Source organism: Haliotis cracherodii, unplaced genomic scaffold (genome assembly GCF_022045235.1).
Source record: "Haliotis cracherodii isolate W230 unplaced genomic scaffold, xgHalCrac1.p SCAF_10, whole genome shotgun sequence".
Lineage (NCBI taxonomy): Eukaryota > Metazoa > Mollusca > Gastropoda > Lepetellida > Haliotidae > Haliotis > Haliotis cracherodii.
This window is the reverse complement of record NW_027266265.1, coordinates 36,245,239-36,263,638: the sequence shown is the minus strand read 5'-3', so window position 1 is coordinate 36,263,638 and position 18,400 is coordinate 36,245,239. Positions and strand designations below refer to the sequence as shown.

Below are 18,400 nucleotides of genomic sequence, written 5' to 3'. Positions count from 1 at the left end.
ATTCCTACAACATGGATTCTCATCATGGATGCCTTGAAATCAACATGGACAAGCATGTCTAATGTCAAACACTGCATACATACATGTATTTTTAAATAATAACCCAATTTCTAACTGGGAAATGTGCTCAATGAAATTTAATCCCAATGAAAGTCAGAAGAAGGTAAGCTAAGGTAGGGGCGGGGTGTGTGTCGCGAGGTGAGCTAACAATCCTCAGACTGAGGGAAGGGGAGAACGAGGGGGGTGTGGAACACCAGTAGGGGCAGAGGGGCTGGAATCGGACACAGCTGGAAAAACATAACTGGGACTCTCTCAGGAATCTATGGGAACAATGCAGACAGGAAGTCGAGATTCCACCTCCTCAAGTCCGTCCCACTGATATACCTAAAACATGCCGCTACTTACAATATCACTAATGTATATTTCTGCGTAGATCAGACTGTTTATCTTAACTTGTGATTTGTCTACCAGGTAGTAAGTGTGATTGCAAATATCCGGGTATGATAAAAGCTTCATGCTCCTGCATGTGCTTATCATCATCTCCCAGATGGAATTTCAATGAAGCTCCGAAAATAAAACACATCTATAACTTCCTCTCTCTTTCCCATATTTCCTGTGACAACACCATTTGCTTCATCATGGCCCAGCATCCCCAACCACGAGAAAAATAACTACATATTGTCCTCTCACTTACAAAAGGAAAAAATAAATTAAAAACTTGTTGAGAAAATAATCACATAAAATATAAACACTCTCCCTTGTTAGTACCAACACAGTAATTCTCGTCATCTTTCTCCCATAATGTGATGCAAGTGGCATTGATCAAGGAGTATTTATAATCCACGTGGAAAAATGAACAGAACAAGCCTGTTTGATGAATACCATGCAGGGTCAAGCAGACACACATCAATAACTAATACAGGCCATATTTCCCTGTCAGGCAATAACGTCATAACACCTACGTACCTTGGTGAAATAGATTATATTCATTCTGAAACCAATCAATAAGGTGTTGACCTACTTTCGTCTATTTTTTCTATTCAAGCCGCCAGCAAAGTCCTTATCAATTCACTTTCACTGCAAGTTCAAACATCTTAAGAATTTCAATGTTGAAACTAGATTCACAAATCTTTATTACCGGGTACACTTCTCTATTAAAGCAGGATCGTAAGGTGACAAGGCTTGGGTTTCAAAAAACACTTTCTCAGCATGTTCAGATTCACTTTCCCTGAGCAAATATTTCATGATCATGTTGGTGCATGAGCTAATACATGTCATATGCGTTTTACAAAAAAACAAGCCAAAGAAAATGACATAACACCGCATATGAAGATATTGTTACTACATACTCCGCACAATGGTTGCTGTCCTTAACAATATTACTTTTCAACAGAGCAATTTTATGTCTTGTTCTCACAGTTTGATTTTTTTTCACTTCAGTGGGGACATATTCATTGCGGAAACTCTTTTGTTGCCTGCAATACTGTTCCCAGTAGGTAAAGAAAGTTATATCACGTTTTACTTCATTAGGCTTCAATGAAAAGTTTACTTCTTATATCTTTCAGCGGCATTTAGCAGGTGCAGTAGAGTCAATGAAGTCAGAGTTACTGTATGGATTTCAACTCCTTTATTCCTTCAAAAAGACATTTTGGTATCAGTGGTAGTACCTTTCTCTGATAAACAACATTTGTTTGTTTGTTGTTTAACGCTGCACTCTGCAATATTCCAGCTATATGACAGCGGTCTGTAAATAATCGAGTCTGGACCAGACAATCCCATTAGTCGCCTGTTACGACAAGCATAGTCACCTTTCATGGCAAGCATGGGTTGCTGAAGACCTATTCTACCTTGGATCTTCACGGGTCTCTGATCATCAACACACTTGCTTGAGAAAGGTACAACCGTCTGTACCTATGTTTCCCCCACAACTGAGAGATGTAATCTACAAAATCAGTTTTCTTCACAGGTTCAGTAAGTAGAAATTCACATCACTTGACATCCCCACCCCTAATTCTCCCAGAAAAAACCACGACAAATGCAACTGTTCAAAATAAACTTCTAAAACCTGCTTCAGAAACTTGAAAGCAATTACACAATGCTATATAAGTTCAATCATGTCCTCCAACCCAACCCACATGTACTGTTCCCCCAACAGCTGGCACACGCCTGGGTGCTACCAGTGTGACAAGTACATGTTATAGACGTTGATGCATTCAATACACTGCTGAAATATACGTCGTTGTGTTGCATGATTACATAGTGACACAATGGGGACAGGTGCAACCAACACTCCTCAGAGATGGCGAGTGACAGGTGACAAGTGGGAAGGGATTGTTGGAAGGAGTGTTCTGGGATTAAAAATGCGAAGTAATCCTCTATGATATACTGGCTCCCTTACTGCCATGAAATTAATGAGGACACAAGCCTTTGTCGCCGTGTACCTTAGATATTTGTCCTGAATCATTGTCACCTTATATTACAATACAGTTTTTTCTTGATCCACCATCTTTGTTTGCAAGACAAGAACAACATGGGACATTTATATAAATTTTTATGTCAAAGAATTAATGTTGGGGAAATATTTAACATTGTTTAATGCAAGCGATGTTTTGTTTCTTCATAAATCAAGCCAGTGTTAAAAATTAATGTTGTCCTTGAAGTCTGCCCTGATTTCCCTTGTGACAATTTTCACATTTTCATGATTCAACAACTTTCAAAAGGACATTTTTCTTCATAATGTCAAATTTGAAAAACATCTTTTAAGACACATTTGTTGACAATCTGTCTGTGACCCAGAAAATGGATCGATCTGATACCCAGGTTGACTGTGAGGGTGACATTATTGATCTAGCCATCCCATAACACTTTCCTTTCAACATTTGCATTCTGACAAGAGCCCCATGACGTTCATGCTTAATTTCAAATACAGCATGAACACGCCAAATAATGCAGATCACGATCGGTAAGGGAGCGATGTGTATGAGGTGCTCATGTGTTAAGATATCTTTTCACCTTTTTGTCTGCTTCATTCATATTGAAACGAAAGAGTTATTGTATCAAATCAGCATGGCGCATCGAAACCTTGAATGTAGCCATTTAGATTTCGCCTGTGAAAGTTAAGTTTTCTTCACAAAAGTGAAAATATTGCTAGCATTTCAACATCTGATAAGTTGGACTTTCTGTATGCCAGTTAACGTCACTGACTTAGTGACTGTAAGTTTGAAACGGCCAAGACCCATTACAGGGTTAAAGTATTTCCGTTTCTGAAAGTGTCATCCATCTTCTTGTGAGCCTTATAAATGTGAAAGGATTACATTTTGATTTTATGATTTCATATTCATAAATCTTAGACTTTGTGTTTGGCCTTGAAACATTTTGTTGAAATGGTTATGCTAGAGATAATGAATGGCCTGAGACTTCACAGTGACTTTTCTAAATATCAGGACATTACATTATTAGCTTAAAGTTAAACCCCTCCATTCGAAGTAGTACCTTGATGGCAATATGGGGCAAGACATGTCCCCAGTACCTCATGCTTGTCAGAAGAGTCGACAAAACAATGTGGTCTCTAGATTCAAATGGGATGGGAGCAAACCTCCAAGATCCCAGGAAGCAGCTTAATTCTGAACACTTCTAAAATAATGATGTCTGGTCAATAATGTCAGTCTAGGAAAATTCACACTAGTCGGCTTGACTACGAAATCCAATCATGGTAGTCCTCCATGGCTAGTAACATTGGATGGTAACACCACGTTACCAACAACACGTTACCAGTTCTCATTGCAGTGATTTTAGTACAAGCCCGTAAAACAAGACTAGCTACAAACTCTGAAGACAAGCGACATAAGTTTTGTACAAGTGAGTTGTCCTCTGAACTCATCTTGAAACAAAAAATTAATTCTATTGATCATTGCTTAAGTTTGTTTCTTTGCTAATGCCACACTTAGCAATATTCCAGTAATATGACAACAGAAAGTAAATAATTTAGTTTGGACCAGACAAACCAGTGATTGACAATGATCTACCCAAGCGGGACATGTTTGTTTGTTGTTTAACGCCGCACTCAGAATTATTTCAGCTATATGACGGAGGAAATATAAATAATCAAGTCTGAACATGACAATCCAGTGATTGATATCATGAGCATCGATCCTACCAAACTGGGATACGATGACATGCATTAACCAAGACAGCGAGTCAGACCACCCAGTCCCGTTAGTCACCTCTTACAACAAGCATAGTCGCCTTTTACCATGTTTACAGCAAGCATGGGTTGCTGAAGACCTATTCTAATCCAGATCTTGCATCAAGCAAGTCAGTGAACCTGACCAGTCTATCCATTAGTTGCCTCTCACAACAAGCATGGGTTGCTGAAGACCAATTCTATCCAGGATCTTCATGGGGCAGATCATTAAAACTGTCATCCATAGGTTTGCCTTGTCTTGACTCATTATTTACAGGCTGCTGTGATATGGCTGGAATATTGCTGACTGCGGTGATAAACGACATCCACTCACTCACCCCAAAGTCATAAATACCAGGGTGAATGACTACCGCAGTAAAGACAGACCGCCTGGGGCGTGTGTCAGTGACTCCGGAGAATACAAATGACCACCATTTGTTTGTAATTTGGGGCCCTTGCCCTGTATCTCTAATGTAGGCCATCATTTCACTGGTAGTGGTAATGGTCACTTGACCAGTGTTTTACTGGATGCTAAATGTGGTGTGCTACCATGTACATACAGACAATTTGAGAATGGATGCAAGTTATTTACATTGGTAGTCCTGAGGGATGCAAGAAAGTATGGCTGCTTGAATTATTAAAACATAAAACAATTAAAACTGTAGATTGCATGTTAGGTATGACATTTCAGAGTTTAGACTATTAATGGTTGATTTGCTTCAAGCTAGGATTAAAATTTCCACTTAAAATAGGCAAAAGGCTTAAGCTTTTGTAATCAATGGTAATTACATGACATGAACAATAACATTCTTGGAAATCAAGTGAAGTGTACCACATTTCACAAGCCAGGGATGCTTGGACCCCCAAATAAATTACCAAAAGTCCCCTAGACTCAAAACCAGATTGACCTAGGTAAATCCATGCTTGACCTCTAAGTCAAATATAAAGTATTCACAGAAATCTGAACTCTGCATCAAGATTTTGCTTGCCCTAGTTATAAAACAAATACATAATATCAAGAATATTGAGATTATAACAAAAACAACTTGACAAAATAAAATCATTCAGGGCCCTGTTCCACAATGCGATCGTAAAGTTACCACAGTCATAAGTGATAAGTCTATGTTAAAAGTACATACATTGGATTTATGATCATCATCGCATACGATCGCTTTGTAGAACAGACCCCAGCACTAAAGCTGCATCCAAATTCTTTCCTTGAAATGCTGCATTAAATTTAAATAACTTAAGAATGTTCAATGGAATCACTGATTCAAGACAACACAGGAACAATATCAAACTGATAAAACAATCAATAATTTTTTAAAAGAGAACTAACAAAACAAGCCCTGATCCTTAAAAAAACAACTGTATGGTACTGAAGTATACGCTTACTGACGCCATCAATTATAAAAGAATTCCTGGGGCCATTATTTTTTAATTGCTGATCACTCGGTGAAACTAGTCATGTGTGGACAGTTCTAAAGGACCTGAACAAATACCATTATACAAAATTCATAATAATGCATATCAAATTTATTGCCGCAGCAAATTAATCTAAAATCAATGCAATTAACAGTATTAATAAAAATATTACAATGGCAATGCCTTCTGAGATTGCATGACTTGATCTCACATGTTGATGTCAGTGCTATCTTTGGTACATTTCCAAAAGCCAAATAAAAAATTATGGGAAAAAGAAAAGCTCTAACATTAAAACCAGTAGCATTGAGATCAGATGATGTAACCACACACAGAATTTATTAAAATGTAACCATGGTTACAAATAAACTTATGCCCAGCCATTTTCTGACATATTAGTGTAAATGTCTGCTCATAATACAATTCAAGTATATTGATCCTGTAATGAATTTGATAGATCATGTTTACGACATCTTAAGCTCTTTTCAAAACAAATTTATGTCAAGAATCAACCTCAGCCATGATAGGCCTGCAATTGTTCAAGATATGGGTGCTTAACATGTGTTACACACAGATAATGATATCACCATGAGTAACCCTTCTAGTCTGTGGGTCATGCTGACATTACATAACTCTACTTACAAAGGATAAGCTTTCTATTATAATGGTACCTGGTTTGTGATAATGTATTGATAAGAAATTAATCACTGTTTATATGAGCCCTTCTGGCCTAAGCCTCCTACTAAACTATTTTGAAAAATCCTCTCACGTCTTCATTAATAGTGAATGCAGACGATCAATGGCACTAAATATAGCTTAGTTTAAGTTGGTATCAATAATGCAAATATAACCCAATACAAAGAAGTAGTAGATAAATAGAGAGTGTATGAAAAACTTTGTAGACTGTTTTCAGTTTGTTCACATAAAAAATACAGCAATAGTTCATTCAACAAAAGTAGTGTTTGAAATAAGGAGTATCATTCTGGGACATATTTGATCTCGGTAAATCCATGCTTGACCTCTTGATCATACAGTGTTAGAAATTGGTACTAGTCATATCGTCCTTGCCAAACTGCCCAATATTTAAGATGTCATAAGGACTAGTCGAATTTTGCCCTATTCAAGGGTTTTGCTATATGTTATCATTATAAGGACTAGCTAGTGGATTAAAACTGTTAGTCTCTTTCCCTGTTTTTTTTAATTATATCATAAGTTCAAATAAATCAGTAATGACATAGATCCTTAGATTTGAACACTGATAGTATGTTGCTTAGTACTGTATTCGACGTAATAAGCGCCCACAGCGATATTTGCTAATATATTGGCTAGTGAACAATCCCAATCAGCACCCCTTCCGATTGATCAATATACACAAGACTTATTTATTCGTGTATAATACCCACTCGTGTGTTATATGCACCCTTAATTATGAGCAATTAAATTCTGGAAAAATATATCTGTCGTATATAAACTGTTCAGACCTTCAGCATAAACCACGAAATTTATCTTTCAACTCTGTTTTTTTCCATCAAAATAATATTCTAATAAGAGCCCCCTATTTCTAATTTTGAGAGCGCCCTGGGCACTTATTACGTTGAATACATTACATGATGTTGTGCCAACTTGGTTGCATGTTAAGCTATATATAATATGACTGACTGTTTCTGTTGAGGATCGTTGCAGGCATTCTCTTAACAATGAACTCTGGTTTGCTTCAATGAATAACTGATTTTGTAATTTAGAATCAGTCAAATTTTTGTATGGCTGTAATTCTTGTAATAAACATATTTTCATTGTGATGACTTTGATAGTGTTGTTACACCGCATCTTCAATGAATTGTTAACGTGTGTAATAAATTATTTATCTGCCGTCATAAAATTATCCTACAAACAAAAAGCTTACTGATGTTACTACAAATGACACATTGTGCAACTGAAAGAGAGACACACTGTCCATTATGGACAATCTCGATGGTGTTAAATCACTCACGGTATTTAACACTTACGGTTGTATAACAAACTAGTAAAATGCTTCGTTCACATTTAACCCTTCAGTACAATAAACAAAGGTCAAAGGGTTAATTGGCAAGTCCTCATCTAACACAGGAAGCCCAAAGCGGATACGGTCGCTTTGTTTGCAATATTCACACTTTTATAACTGTGAGAATATGCAATTAACATTGGTGATCGAACCTGTGATACTAAATAAACAATACGTATACCCTGGCGCAATCAACGTGCAATAACATGGGAATGAAAGTACATTGCAAGTCAGTCGAGCGAGACAGTAGCATTAGTAATCCCAGCTGGCTAGGTTTGAGCAAACTTACCCTCATATCGTTGATAACCGCTTGGAACAGACCTCCGAGGGCACTGCAGTCTTTCTCAACACTTATATTTCCATCCATGGTGAGCTTCTGTGCAGTGACACAAATTCCGGACGATGATAATTATTCCACTGACTTTTCGCCTGAAATTTAAGATTTAGAGTAGGATATCTTCTACCCTGACAATGAATGGAAGCTTGCACGAGTGCTATTCAGACGAACAAACAGGCCGCTCCTCTTCGTATAATCCACTAGAAATATTATCCAGCACTAGACACAATGTACACAAGTTCTTCTGAAATATCCATCGTCGATCGCATAACTGCACATCATGACGTTCTGTCAAAACTCAACAAAATCCTAACTCACGTCAGTACACTCCTTTCGCCATCATGAGAGTTTGTGAACATGGCGAGCGCTGCTTCCTTTGGAGTCACGTGACTTGAGCGCGCTCGCTGATTGGTTTTCGGTTTGTGTGGTGTTGGTATGTTCATATCGGTCATGCTGCGGTGCAGAATATCGGTTTATTACCACCAGCATCTATAAAACCATAAAGTGATTGATTTCAGTGATACTAGTTAGTCGTATCCTCATTAAAGTTTGTCAATAATATAGTGGCATTGAACGATAACAGATCGTTATTATATCGAATACAGCAAGCCCGTGTTCTCGATCTTTCCTCTCAATTGACGAATTATACAAATACATATAATAAATATAATATCTATAAACGGGGGAAATATTCAGCAGTGTAGGAATATCATTAATAAGTAATGAAATACTATAGTGACATGCACCACCCAATAAATCCAAATAAGACTTTTACTTATCGACTATCATAATCTGCATATATATTTTACAGATACACCTTAATTTACACTGTTTTTTTAGATTCTTTTCATTATCTCTTTAATGTTATTATCGAATATCACCGACATTCCGATTTATATATCTCTCATGTCTTCTCTGTTCTCAAATATTCGTTATAACGACTTCAGACGAGTCAAACAAGTAAAATCTACATTTATACATGTGTTTTGTGTATGGCATTCCGGAGGGTTTCGTTAAACCAATATTTTCTTGAAAGAAAAACTACATATCTAAAGACAACCACGTTTCAGCGTCGTGATAAGAATACAATGTCATGGATATATCCGTCCGAGTGAAATTGTTCATGTACATAAAACATAGACTTTATCACACTCAGAAGTGACTGGAATACTAATCAGTGATACCACAAATATATTCGCCATTTTGGCACGTGTCCCATATATAATCCTGCTCTCAAATCTAGGACACAATATACCACTGTGGTTTGCAAATTACACATTGTGCCAAGCAAAATATGATAGACAGCAGGTCTCAGGAATCGCTCCCAGACAAAGAAGAAATGTCCAATGACTGGATCCCACGAACTTTGTATCTTAATACAAATTGCGCATGCGTCATAGACTATTGTCATATTCATACATGTACACGTTTGGAACCCCGTGGGTTAGAATTGGTCTTCAACAACCCCCCTAGTCATAAGAGGCAATTAACGGGATCGGGTGGTTCGACTCGCTGACTTGGTTGATGCATGTCATCGTATCCCAACTACGTAGAACGAAGCTCTTGATGTCAGTCACTGGATTGTCTGGTTCAGACTCGATTATTCACATACCGCCGTCACATTGCTGAGTGCGGCGTCAAACAACAAACAAACAAAACTAGTTTGGAGCATATGAAACAGTTATATCCCGACGTGTCTGTTTTATGTGGGAGGAAAGCCCGAAGAGATGCAGGTCTCAGACGTTCACCACTTTGGTGAAACCCACCAGAGCTGGTATGGTGCCAACAGACCCAGAGTATGACCAGGGCGGGTTCTGGGATTCGAACCAACGATCATGGGATATCGAAGTTAATTCACTTTTTGAAATGCATTGCTATAGTATTGGGGAGAGAGAGAGAGAGAGAGAGAGAGAGAGAGAGAGAGAGAGAGAGAGAGAGAGAGAGAGAGAGAGAGAGAGAGAGACTGCTGACCCTTAGCCAAAAATGTTTGTGGGAGGGAGTGTGTGTGAGAGAGAGAGAGGGGAGAGAGAGAGGGAGATAGAGTGACAGGGAGAGAGAGAGAGAGAGGGGAGAGTGAGGGAAAGAGCGTGTGTGTATGTGTGTAGGTGGGAGAGAGAGCGAGAGCGTGCGTATATGTATGTATGTATGTATGTATGTATGTATGTATGTATGTATGTATGTATGTATCACATCGCCATCATCCCCTCGTCGTGAATAGCCGCATTCAAACAATCTGTAAATCAATAATCACTCGCTTTATAGCCACACATTTAAAGATGCGACACTTGTTTATAAATGGTTACCGTTTAAATCAGTCACCCACTATAAACCAATAGAGCTGAAACGACTCATCGATGCATCGCGATATTAGGCCGAAGTCATATATCGATATAAAACGATATATGAATGTAAGAAGAACATGTTTATAGTGTGGCCATTAATTATATTACAATTTATATTGGTATAACATACATGATGAATTAAACGGTACATACAATAATTAACCTCTAATAAATTTATACGATTCTACATTTAACTTTAATTGGTGACATACTGTAAAGCTGGAAAATAATGCGTCTCCAAATTAGTACGACTGCTGACCCTTAGCCAAAAATGCGACTCAACATCAATGCGACTCCCCCCCCACCCCATCCCCAGTGGAATGATACATATCCTTACTTTCATCCAACCAAACAGCAAATAGCGCCGCTTATAAGCACCGAGTAGAGACCTTCCGTAAAAACAATAAATGATCTTTCCCTAAAAGCAACATACTGTTTATATGTTTTCCCTGCTGACTTTTATTTTATTTTATTTTTTGTGTGTATTTTTTTATCGTGACAAAAATATACAAGAAAATCATATAATGTAACATCTCGAAAAGTTAACCTACACAAACACACACATAAGACGGCAACGTATTTTAAAAGCAAGTTAATATATGTATTATTTGAATGAACGGAATACGCAAGGTTTATAACGCGACCTTCAAATCGAAATGAAACCACATCAGCGAGTAAACAATCTCATCGACCTTTGTATAGAGCTGAGTCAGTGGAGAACTTATGCTTCTAAATCTGCCATAAAATTATACCACTAACGAGTTTCAGGTTTATCAAGTCGAACCTAAAGCCAACACACCCACATAAAGAGCAGTCACGCCCAACCTGCCCTTCAACATGAATAGCGAGCTTATAAAACAACGGGAGGTAAATCTGGACATTCCCAAGTCGAGTTTCGCACCCCCGTTCCGCTATTGCTTGACGCCGCACACCAATAAAAGTATGCACATCACAAATAGTCGAACTTTACGTCACAGCAACTCTCCCGCACCTTGTTTATGTGGAGGTATAATGTATGCATTGTATATTCTATCCTTTACCAATACAGTTGCGTGGTATGAATAAATCGTAAAGCCCTTCCTATATATACGCCAGCGAACATATATATAAACGCCGGTACTGTTTCTGCACGGAGGGGCTATTCAGATTGTACACTCCTGGGTTGGTGGGATACAAATTAGGAGACCGATGGGTTTGTTTACATGTGGGTGGAGAATCACGCACGAATTTCTTCAATAAATGTACCAAAAGTATATTCTTCCGAAAATTTTCAGTACACTTATATCTTCATATAATTATGTCATTTTCACAATAAGTCGAAGGCCTATAACCATTTGAGTAGGTCATCGAAGGGTCCATATACCTTGTTTACCTCGAGTGACTGAGTGAGTGAGTGAGTTGGGTTTAACGCCGCTTTTAACAGTATTCCAGTCATATCACGTCGTGTCAGCTTAATGTGGGAGGAAAGCCCGAAGCGATGCAGGTCTCAGACGTTTACCACTTCGGTGAAACCCACGAGCACGGGTATGGTGCTGACAAACCTGGAAACATAATCGGGGCGAACCGGGATTCGAACCCACAATCATAGGTTTCTGGCATGCCCAAGGGACGCAACTCTGCACAGCGAATCGCGGCGCCTTAGACGACTGGGCCACCCATCCCCCCTGTTTATCTCGAATGTATATCAGTCAGGCTCAAGGATAACGGGGACGGGGACAAAAATAACGAAGTTCGGGATAAGCCATTTCTAGTTGACTTGATGCAATCGAATGTCTTTAAGAATATCAGGAAGTTTCCACCAAAACATGATTGAGTGAGTGATGATTTATGCCACAATCAGCATTATTCCACCAAGAGCACGATCCTATTGAATTGACGGCCTATAAAAGCATGGAGTACTGGGGACCTATCTGAACTCCGAATTCCCAATGTGGGAGTTTCGGAAAGAAAAGATATGTCAGTATTATATGAAGGGTCATAACAAAATGTCAAAACTGGCTCATGTGTGTGGTTTCATTGATAATAGTTGAGTGGTTTCATTGATAATGCCTGTGTATTTGAAAATAACTGTGTGGTTTCATAACTTTTATTGTGTGGTTTCATTGATAATGTATGTGTGTAACAAATGTTATATTTGAGGTAAAACTTTCTTAGTAAAGAACAGATTCTAGTACTTTTTGGGGATGTGTCCCATCCGGGATTCGAACCCACACTGTCAGAGTGAGGCAACTAATCGCGAGCACACAAAGTCAGCGATCTAACCCGCTCAGGTACCGAGGCAGTGTGGGTTGAATCCCAGATGGGACTCAACCCACGAAAGTACTAGATACCGTACTTTACTGAGAAAGTTTTATCCCAAATATAACATTTGTTACGTTTGACCACTTTCAAAACGACATTGTGTATTCAATATATGTGTTGCTTCATTGATAATGTATGTGTAGTTTCATTGATAATTCGTGTGTAGTTTCATTGATAATGTACGTGTGGTTTCAACGATAATGTATGTGTGGTTTCATTGGTAATGTGTGTGTGGTTTCACTGCATGGTAATGTGTGTGATATCGTTGATAATGTACGTGTGGTTTCATTGATAATGTATCTGTGGTTTCATTAATAATTCGTGTGTGGTTTCATTGATAATGTGTGTGGGGTTTCCTTGATAATTCATGTGTGGTTTTATGATAATGTATGTGTGGCTTCGTTGATAATGTATGTGTGGTTTCATTTATAATAGTTTTGTGGTTTCATTGAAAATAGTTGTATGTTTTCCTTGATAATTCGCGTGTGGTTTCATTGATAATGTATGTGTGTTTTCCTTGATAATGCATGTCTGGTTTCATTGATAATGTGCGTGTGGTTTCATTGGTAATGTCTGTGTGGTTTCATTGCATGGTAATGTGTGTGATATCATTGATAATGTATGTGTGGTTTCATTGGTAATGTGTGTGTGGTTTCATTGGTAATGTGTGTGTGATTTCATTGCATGGTAATGTTTGTGATATCATTGATAATGTATATGTGGTTTCATTGATAATGTATGTGTGGTTTCATTGGTAATGTGTGTGTGATATGATTGATAATGTATGTGTGGTTTCATTGGTAATGTGTGTGTGGTTTCATTGCATGGTAATGTGTGTGATATCATTGATAATGTATGTGTGGTTTCATTGGTAATGTGTGTGTGGTTTCATTGGTAATGTGTGTGTGATATCATTGATAATGTATGTGTGGTTTCATTGGTAATGTGTGTGTGGTTTCATTGCATGGTAATGTGTGTGATATCATTGATAATGTATGTGTGGTTTCATTGGTAATGTGTGTGTGTGGTTTCATTGGTAATGTGAGTGTGATTTCATTGCATGGTAATGTTTGTGATATCATTGATAATGTATGTGTGGTTTCATTGGTAATATCTGTGTGGTTTCATTGCATGGTAATGTGTGTGATATCATTGATAATGTATGTGTGGTTTCATTGGTAATGTCTGTGTGGTTTCATTGCATGGTAATGTGTGTGATATCATTGATAATGTATGTGTGGTTTCATTGGTAATGTGTGTGTGGTTTCATTGGTAATGTGAGTGTGATTTCATTGCATGGTAATGTTTGTGATATCATTGATAATGTATGTGTGGTTTCATTGATAATGTGTGTGTGGTTTCATTGGTAATGTGTGTGTGTGGTTTCATTGGTAATGTGTGTGTGATTTCATTGCATGGTAATGTTTGTGATATCATTGATAATGTATGTGTGGTTTCATTGATAATGTGTGTATGGTTTCATTGGTAATGTGTGTGTGTGGTTTCATTGGTAATGTGTGTGTGATTTCATTGATAATGTATCTGTGGTTTCATTGATAATTCGTGTGTGGTTTCATGATAATGTATGTGTGGCTTCGTTGATAATGTATGTGTGGTTTCATTTATAATAGTTTTGTGGTTTCATGGAAAATAGTTGTATGTTTTCCTTGATAATTCGTGTGTGGTTTCATTGATAATGTATGTGTGTTTTCCTTGATAATGTATGTCTGGTTTCATTGATAATAAATGTAGCTTTTTACAGGAATGTTTGGTCAAGTAGCGTAACACATATACCCACACACATCTCCATCGTTTATACTAAATTAATGTTATTTTCTACGAAGGGGTGTATCAACAGTGACCGATGATAATGTTCTGTGTGAACATTGCAATGCAATTGAAGATGAGATTCATGTTGTATATGTCTGTAAACATTATGAAGACAAGCGTAAACTGTTATTACCTAAATTGTCAAATAAGCAGTAGTATTCACTTAAAAGCCTGTGTACTTCGTCAGATATTAATGTATTATTGCCATTTACCAAGTTTTCAACACATCTTTTAAGAACGGCTCCGCTTAATAAGTCATTTTGTTAATTTGAGTCTGTATATCTTCATGTGGTAACTCAAATTATGATGTAAAACGTTTTGTACTTGGCCTTTCGTCACGTGGCCTTTAATGCAAATAAACCTGTCTGTCTGTCTGTTATTTTTTTCCGTGTATTCATGTGTGATTACCACGACTGACACTAGGGGAATGTTTAAGTTTGTGCACCAAAGTTCAAGAAAACCATCTAACTTGTTTATTCCTTAAAACTGGCGCTGACGAAAGAATCAGTTCAAAAACGCATTCCACATTTTTCTGACAAGAATAAATTGCAAAATATAAAATCAGGAAAATAAAATCATCTTCCTGTTAACCTTTTCAACGTTTCATAAATGTTTTGCTGAAATTCTCTGCATAAAAATATCAGTACCACATGACTGGTTATGTAATAAAGGCGGAAATGTGGAATCTTAATAGTTATTAGTACAACCACCATTGCATGCAGGTGCCAGGATAGACTTCCGGTTGACCTGTTGACCCCTGGAAGCCCTGGACCATTCCGTCTGGCGAGCGGACCAAGGCCGGAGATTTATAGGCGCGACACCAATAAATTAAATCTGCTGATGAGAAGGAATCGTACATTGATCTTTTTATTCTTTGCCGGTATAATAAATTGTAGATAATTATCACAAGCTGCCTTCAGTGCTTTTGCAATGGAATGTATTATTTATGCTTCTAATGAGTGAGTGAGTGAGTGAGTTGGGTTTATACCTCTGCTGATGCTGATGATTAAGATTATCATATTAGATTTAGAGGCACGTTATTCACATCTCCTCTCTTTCCCTTTGAAGAGTTAAAGTGTACTGGAATTTAATTGACATTAAATTATTTACATATATAAAAATATATAAAACATACGGAACCAACCATAATAAGGTTGGGCCTTATGGGTGAAACATCACCTTTTTACTTCTTAGTATTTTTTAAAACTACAGTATCTTAGGAACAAGAAAATACAAATCACAAGATTCAATTTGCATTTATTACAGGGATACATGACATCAAACATTTGGACTCGTTTTCCAACTTATAACTGTCTATGTAATGAATGCAGTTTATAAATATTATGTCTGGTTGATTTTCGACATGTATGCTGAAAGGTTTTGAATTTTTTTTATATTACCATGCGAACTATAGAGAGAAAAATAAAATATGTTTGCACAGTCTGCACATATGGCACTATTTACTGAAGTAAGCTGACGTCAAACGTCTTCATGGCGTCACCGCACAACTGTATTCTAGCACCCATAAGGTCCCTTTTCTCCTGGTGGATTACCTTATATTAAAATTATTGGTATTTTTCAAATTCAAATTCTGCCTAAAAAGTGTACTGCACTATAAACACGTCATGGTAGTCCTGCACCATGACCGTGGAATATATTTATTTTATGACAAAAAAATAAATCTAGAAACGCATACAAAAGCAAGTCTAGGCAGCTCTAGCTACCTCTATTCCACAGAAATCAGCATTGGGAATTTCTATTTTATTTTTATTTTTTATTTTTTAAGAAGGATATTGTGTAATATAAGATTTCAGAGACTAAATGTTAGTCTAACGTTATGGCGAAACGTCGTGTTGTTGTCATACCTTATTTGAGGAGTACATGAATGAAGCCCCCGGTAGACTTTCTTTTGTATCCTGTTCCCAAAATGAAATACCAGCGTAGAGTCCGGGTGGGAATATAGGCTCACAGCCTCGTAAGAGGCGACTAAATGGATTGGGTGGTCAGGTTCGGTCCAGACTCGATTATTTACAGATTCCGTTATACAACTGGGACATAGTACTCCCGAACAAGGCGGTGACGCTTTATATCTGAAACCCGTAAAAGATGCTGGTACTACGTGAACGCTCGAATCGCGCCAAAGTTGCAAGCAAGTTTAAATTCAAAACAAACGCAGGCTCGGTCGACCTGGTTGGCTGAACAAAATGAACTCAAACAAATGATTAGGGGAATTCGACTTTGCTTGAGGTAAATACTTCTTTCTGTGGAAAAACAAGTTCCTTTCGGTGAGTGCACGAGTGTGTGTTTGACCAGAAAGGAACGTCATTCAGGGGGCATGGTGTCGCTAAATCGTCTCTTTGTTGATTGGGCTTAGCTGGGGTGGTTGTTTTTGTCCTTTTCGTTTTTAGGTAATTTGTTTTTATTTTTCTATGGTGAGGGACTGGATATAATTCCGATCATATTCTTGTTCTTATGTGTTTTTGGAGCATTTTGTCTTTATAAAATGTGCCCTATGGACATTTAACACAAATTCGCAAAATATACATAATTATTGTTAATATTAAGATGAATCAAACGATACGATAATAATGTAGCCTTTATGTTCGTACAGAGACCACAAGTATTACGATTACAAAAGCTTGCTCAAATGGTGTCATAATTAATATTTGTGACGTGTCAAAGTAATAATTTAAAAGAATGTCTCCTTCAATCTCTTCAAATAAAAACGTTCCGCCCATTTTCAAATCAAGTCTTCATTTCCGAAACTCGCATGCAATAATAACAACAGCCTTTGGCCATTGCTTGTGTCAGTGTCAAAGTGACACAGTTAGAATTCAAACTGGTCTGGGCGGTAAGCTTTGTTTGAATAGTTTCAATTTGAAATGCTTAAAAGTGAGTTTGCACTGTACTTAAGAAAGCAAACGTGTATTGGCCTTGTATGGAGAGGCATGTGGGGATATTTGCGGTGGCGGATGAAAACACAGCACGGAATATTCTGCCTTCGACGTGTTCGGAATAGAACGGAATTACGCATTTTGTTGCATTGCTCATTAGAGGTTGTGTGTGATGCATGTGTTTATTTTCGGATGTACGGGTTTGGCAGTACAATGGGGAATTACTGTAAAATATGGCAAGCGCTTCAGTGTAAGGGAAACATGTAGGTGTTTGCAATGCTGAATATGGCCTCGGCCCAAGGTATTACCATATCAGGCGAATTGGATGCAAATGTGTTACCCATAACGATATATACTGAACAAAAAAAGTAAGAATCGGCAATATTTTTAATGGGAAAAGGAAATTGTGTGCTCAGTCCTCACTGCCAAAAAAATATCCACCCAAATATTCAGCTTCTTTTGTTCAGTGTATTATAACGAATCTGAAGCTACGCATCATTTATCGATAGCGATATCTTGGTGTTTGAAACATCGATACAGGTATTCATCCGATGAAGGGCATGTAGCCATGAACCGTCGTTACATATAATAAAGAAGTTGTTTTTCCATAATATTTTCATGTCTTTATGTTTTTTCAACTTCTAAATGACACTCAACGAGTTCATTATTTATCTGGATCAGTGTAAAGAACTGTTTTAATTGTATTAAATTTTATAAAAATACTTCGATATAGTAAACATAGAACATCAACACCAGAGAAAAACCTGCCTCGATTATCTGACGAAACAGATTCCATTTGGTGTAAAGGGAAAAAAAATGAGTGAACATTATATGAATAATAATAATAGGATCCCGGGTTACAAACATCCCTGGGGGCACGGGTGGCCCAGTCGTCTAAGGCGCCGCGATTTGCTGTGCAGAGTTGCGTCCCTTGGGCACGCCAGTAACCTATGATTGTGGGTTCGAATCCCGGTTCACCCCGATTATGTTTCCAGGTTTGTCAGCACCATACACGTGCTCGTGGGTTTCACCGAAGTGGTAAACGTCTGA

At 37.7% G+C, this 18,400-nt stretch overlaps 1 protein-coding gene across 7 annotated transcripts in view; it reads right to left on the bottom strand.

Annotated features, from left to right (window-relative positions):
- LOC139454345 (protein MTSS 1-like) overlaps positions 1-8,367 on the bottom strand; it is a 116,187-nt gene extending 107,820 nt beyond the window's left edge. For 4 of the 7 annotated variants that reach the window (XM_071235979.1, XM_071235984.1, XM_071235980.1 and 1 more), the window contains exon 1: positions 7,936-8,367. In XM_071235979.1, the coding sequence (XP_071092080.1) occupies positions 7,936-8,013 (78 nt within the window). In that variant the 5' untranslated portion in view covers positions 8,014-8,367. The remainder of the gene's footprint in view (positions 1-7,935) is intronic. The other 3 variants (XM_071235982.1, XM_071235985.1, XM_071235983.1) reach the window with 1 other exon arrangement.
- Between the last annotated feature and the right edge of the window lie 10,033 nt (positions 8,368-18,400).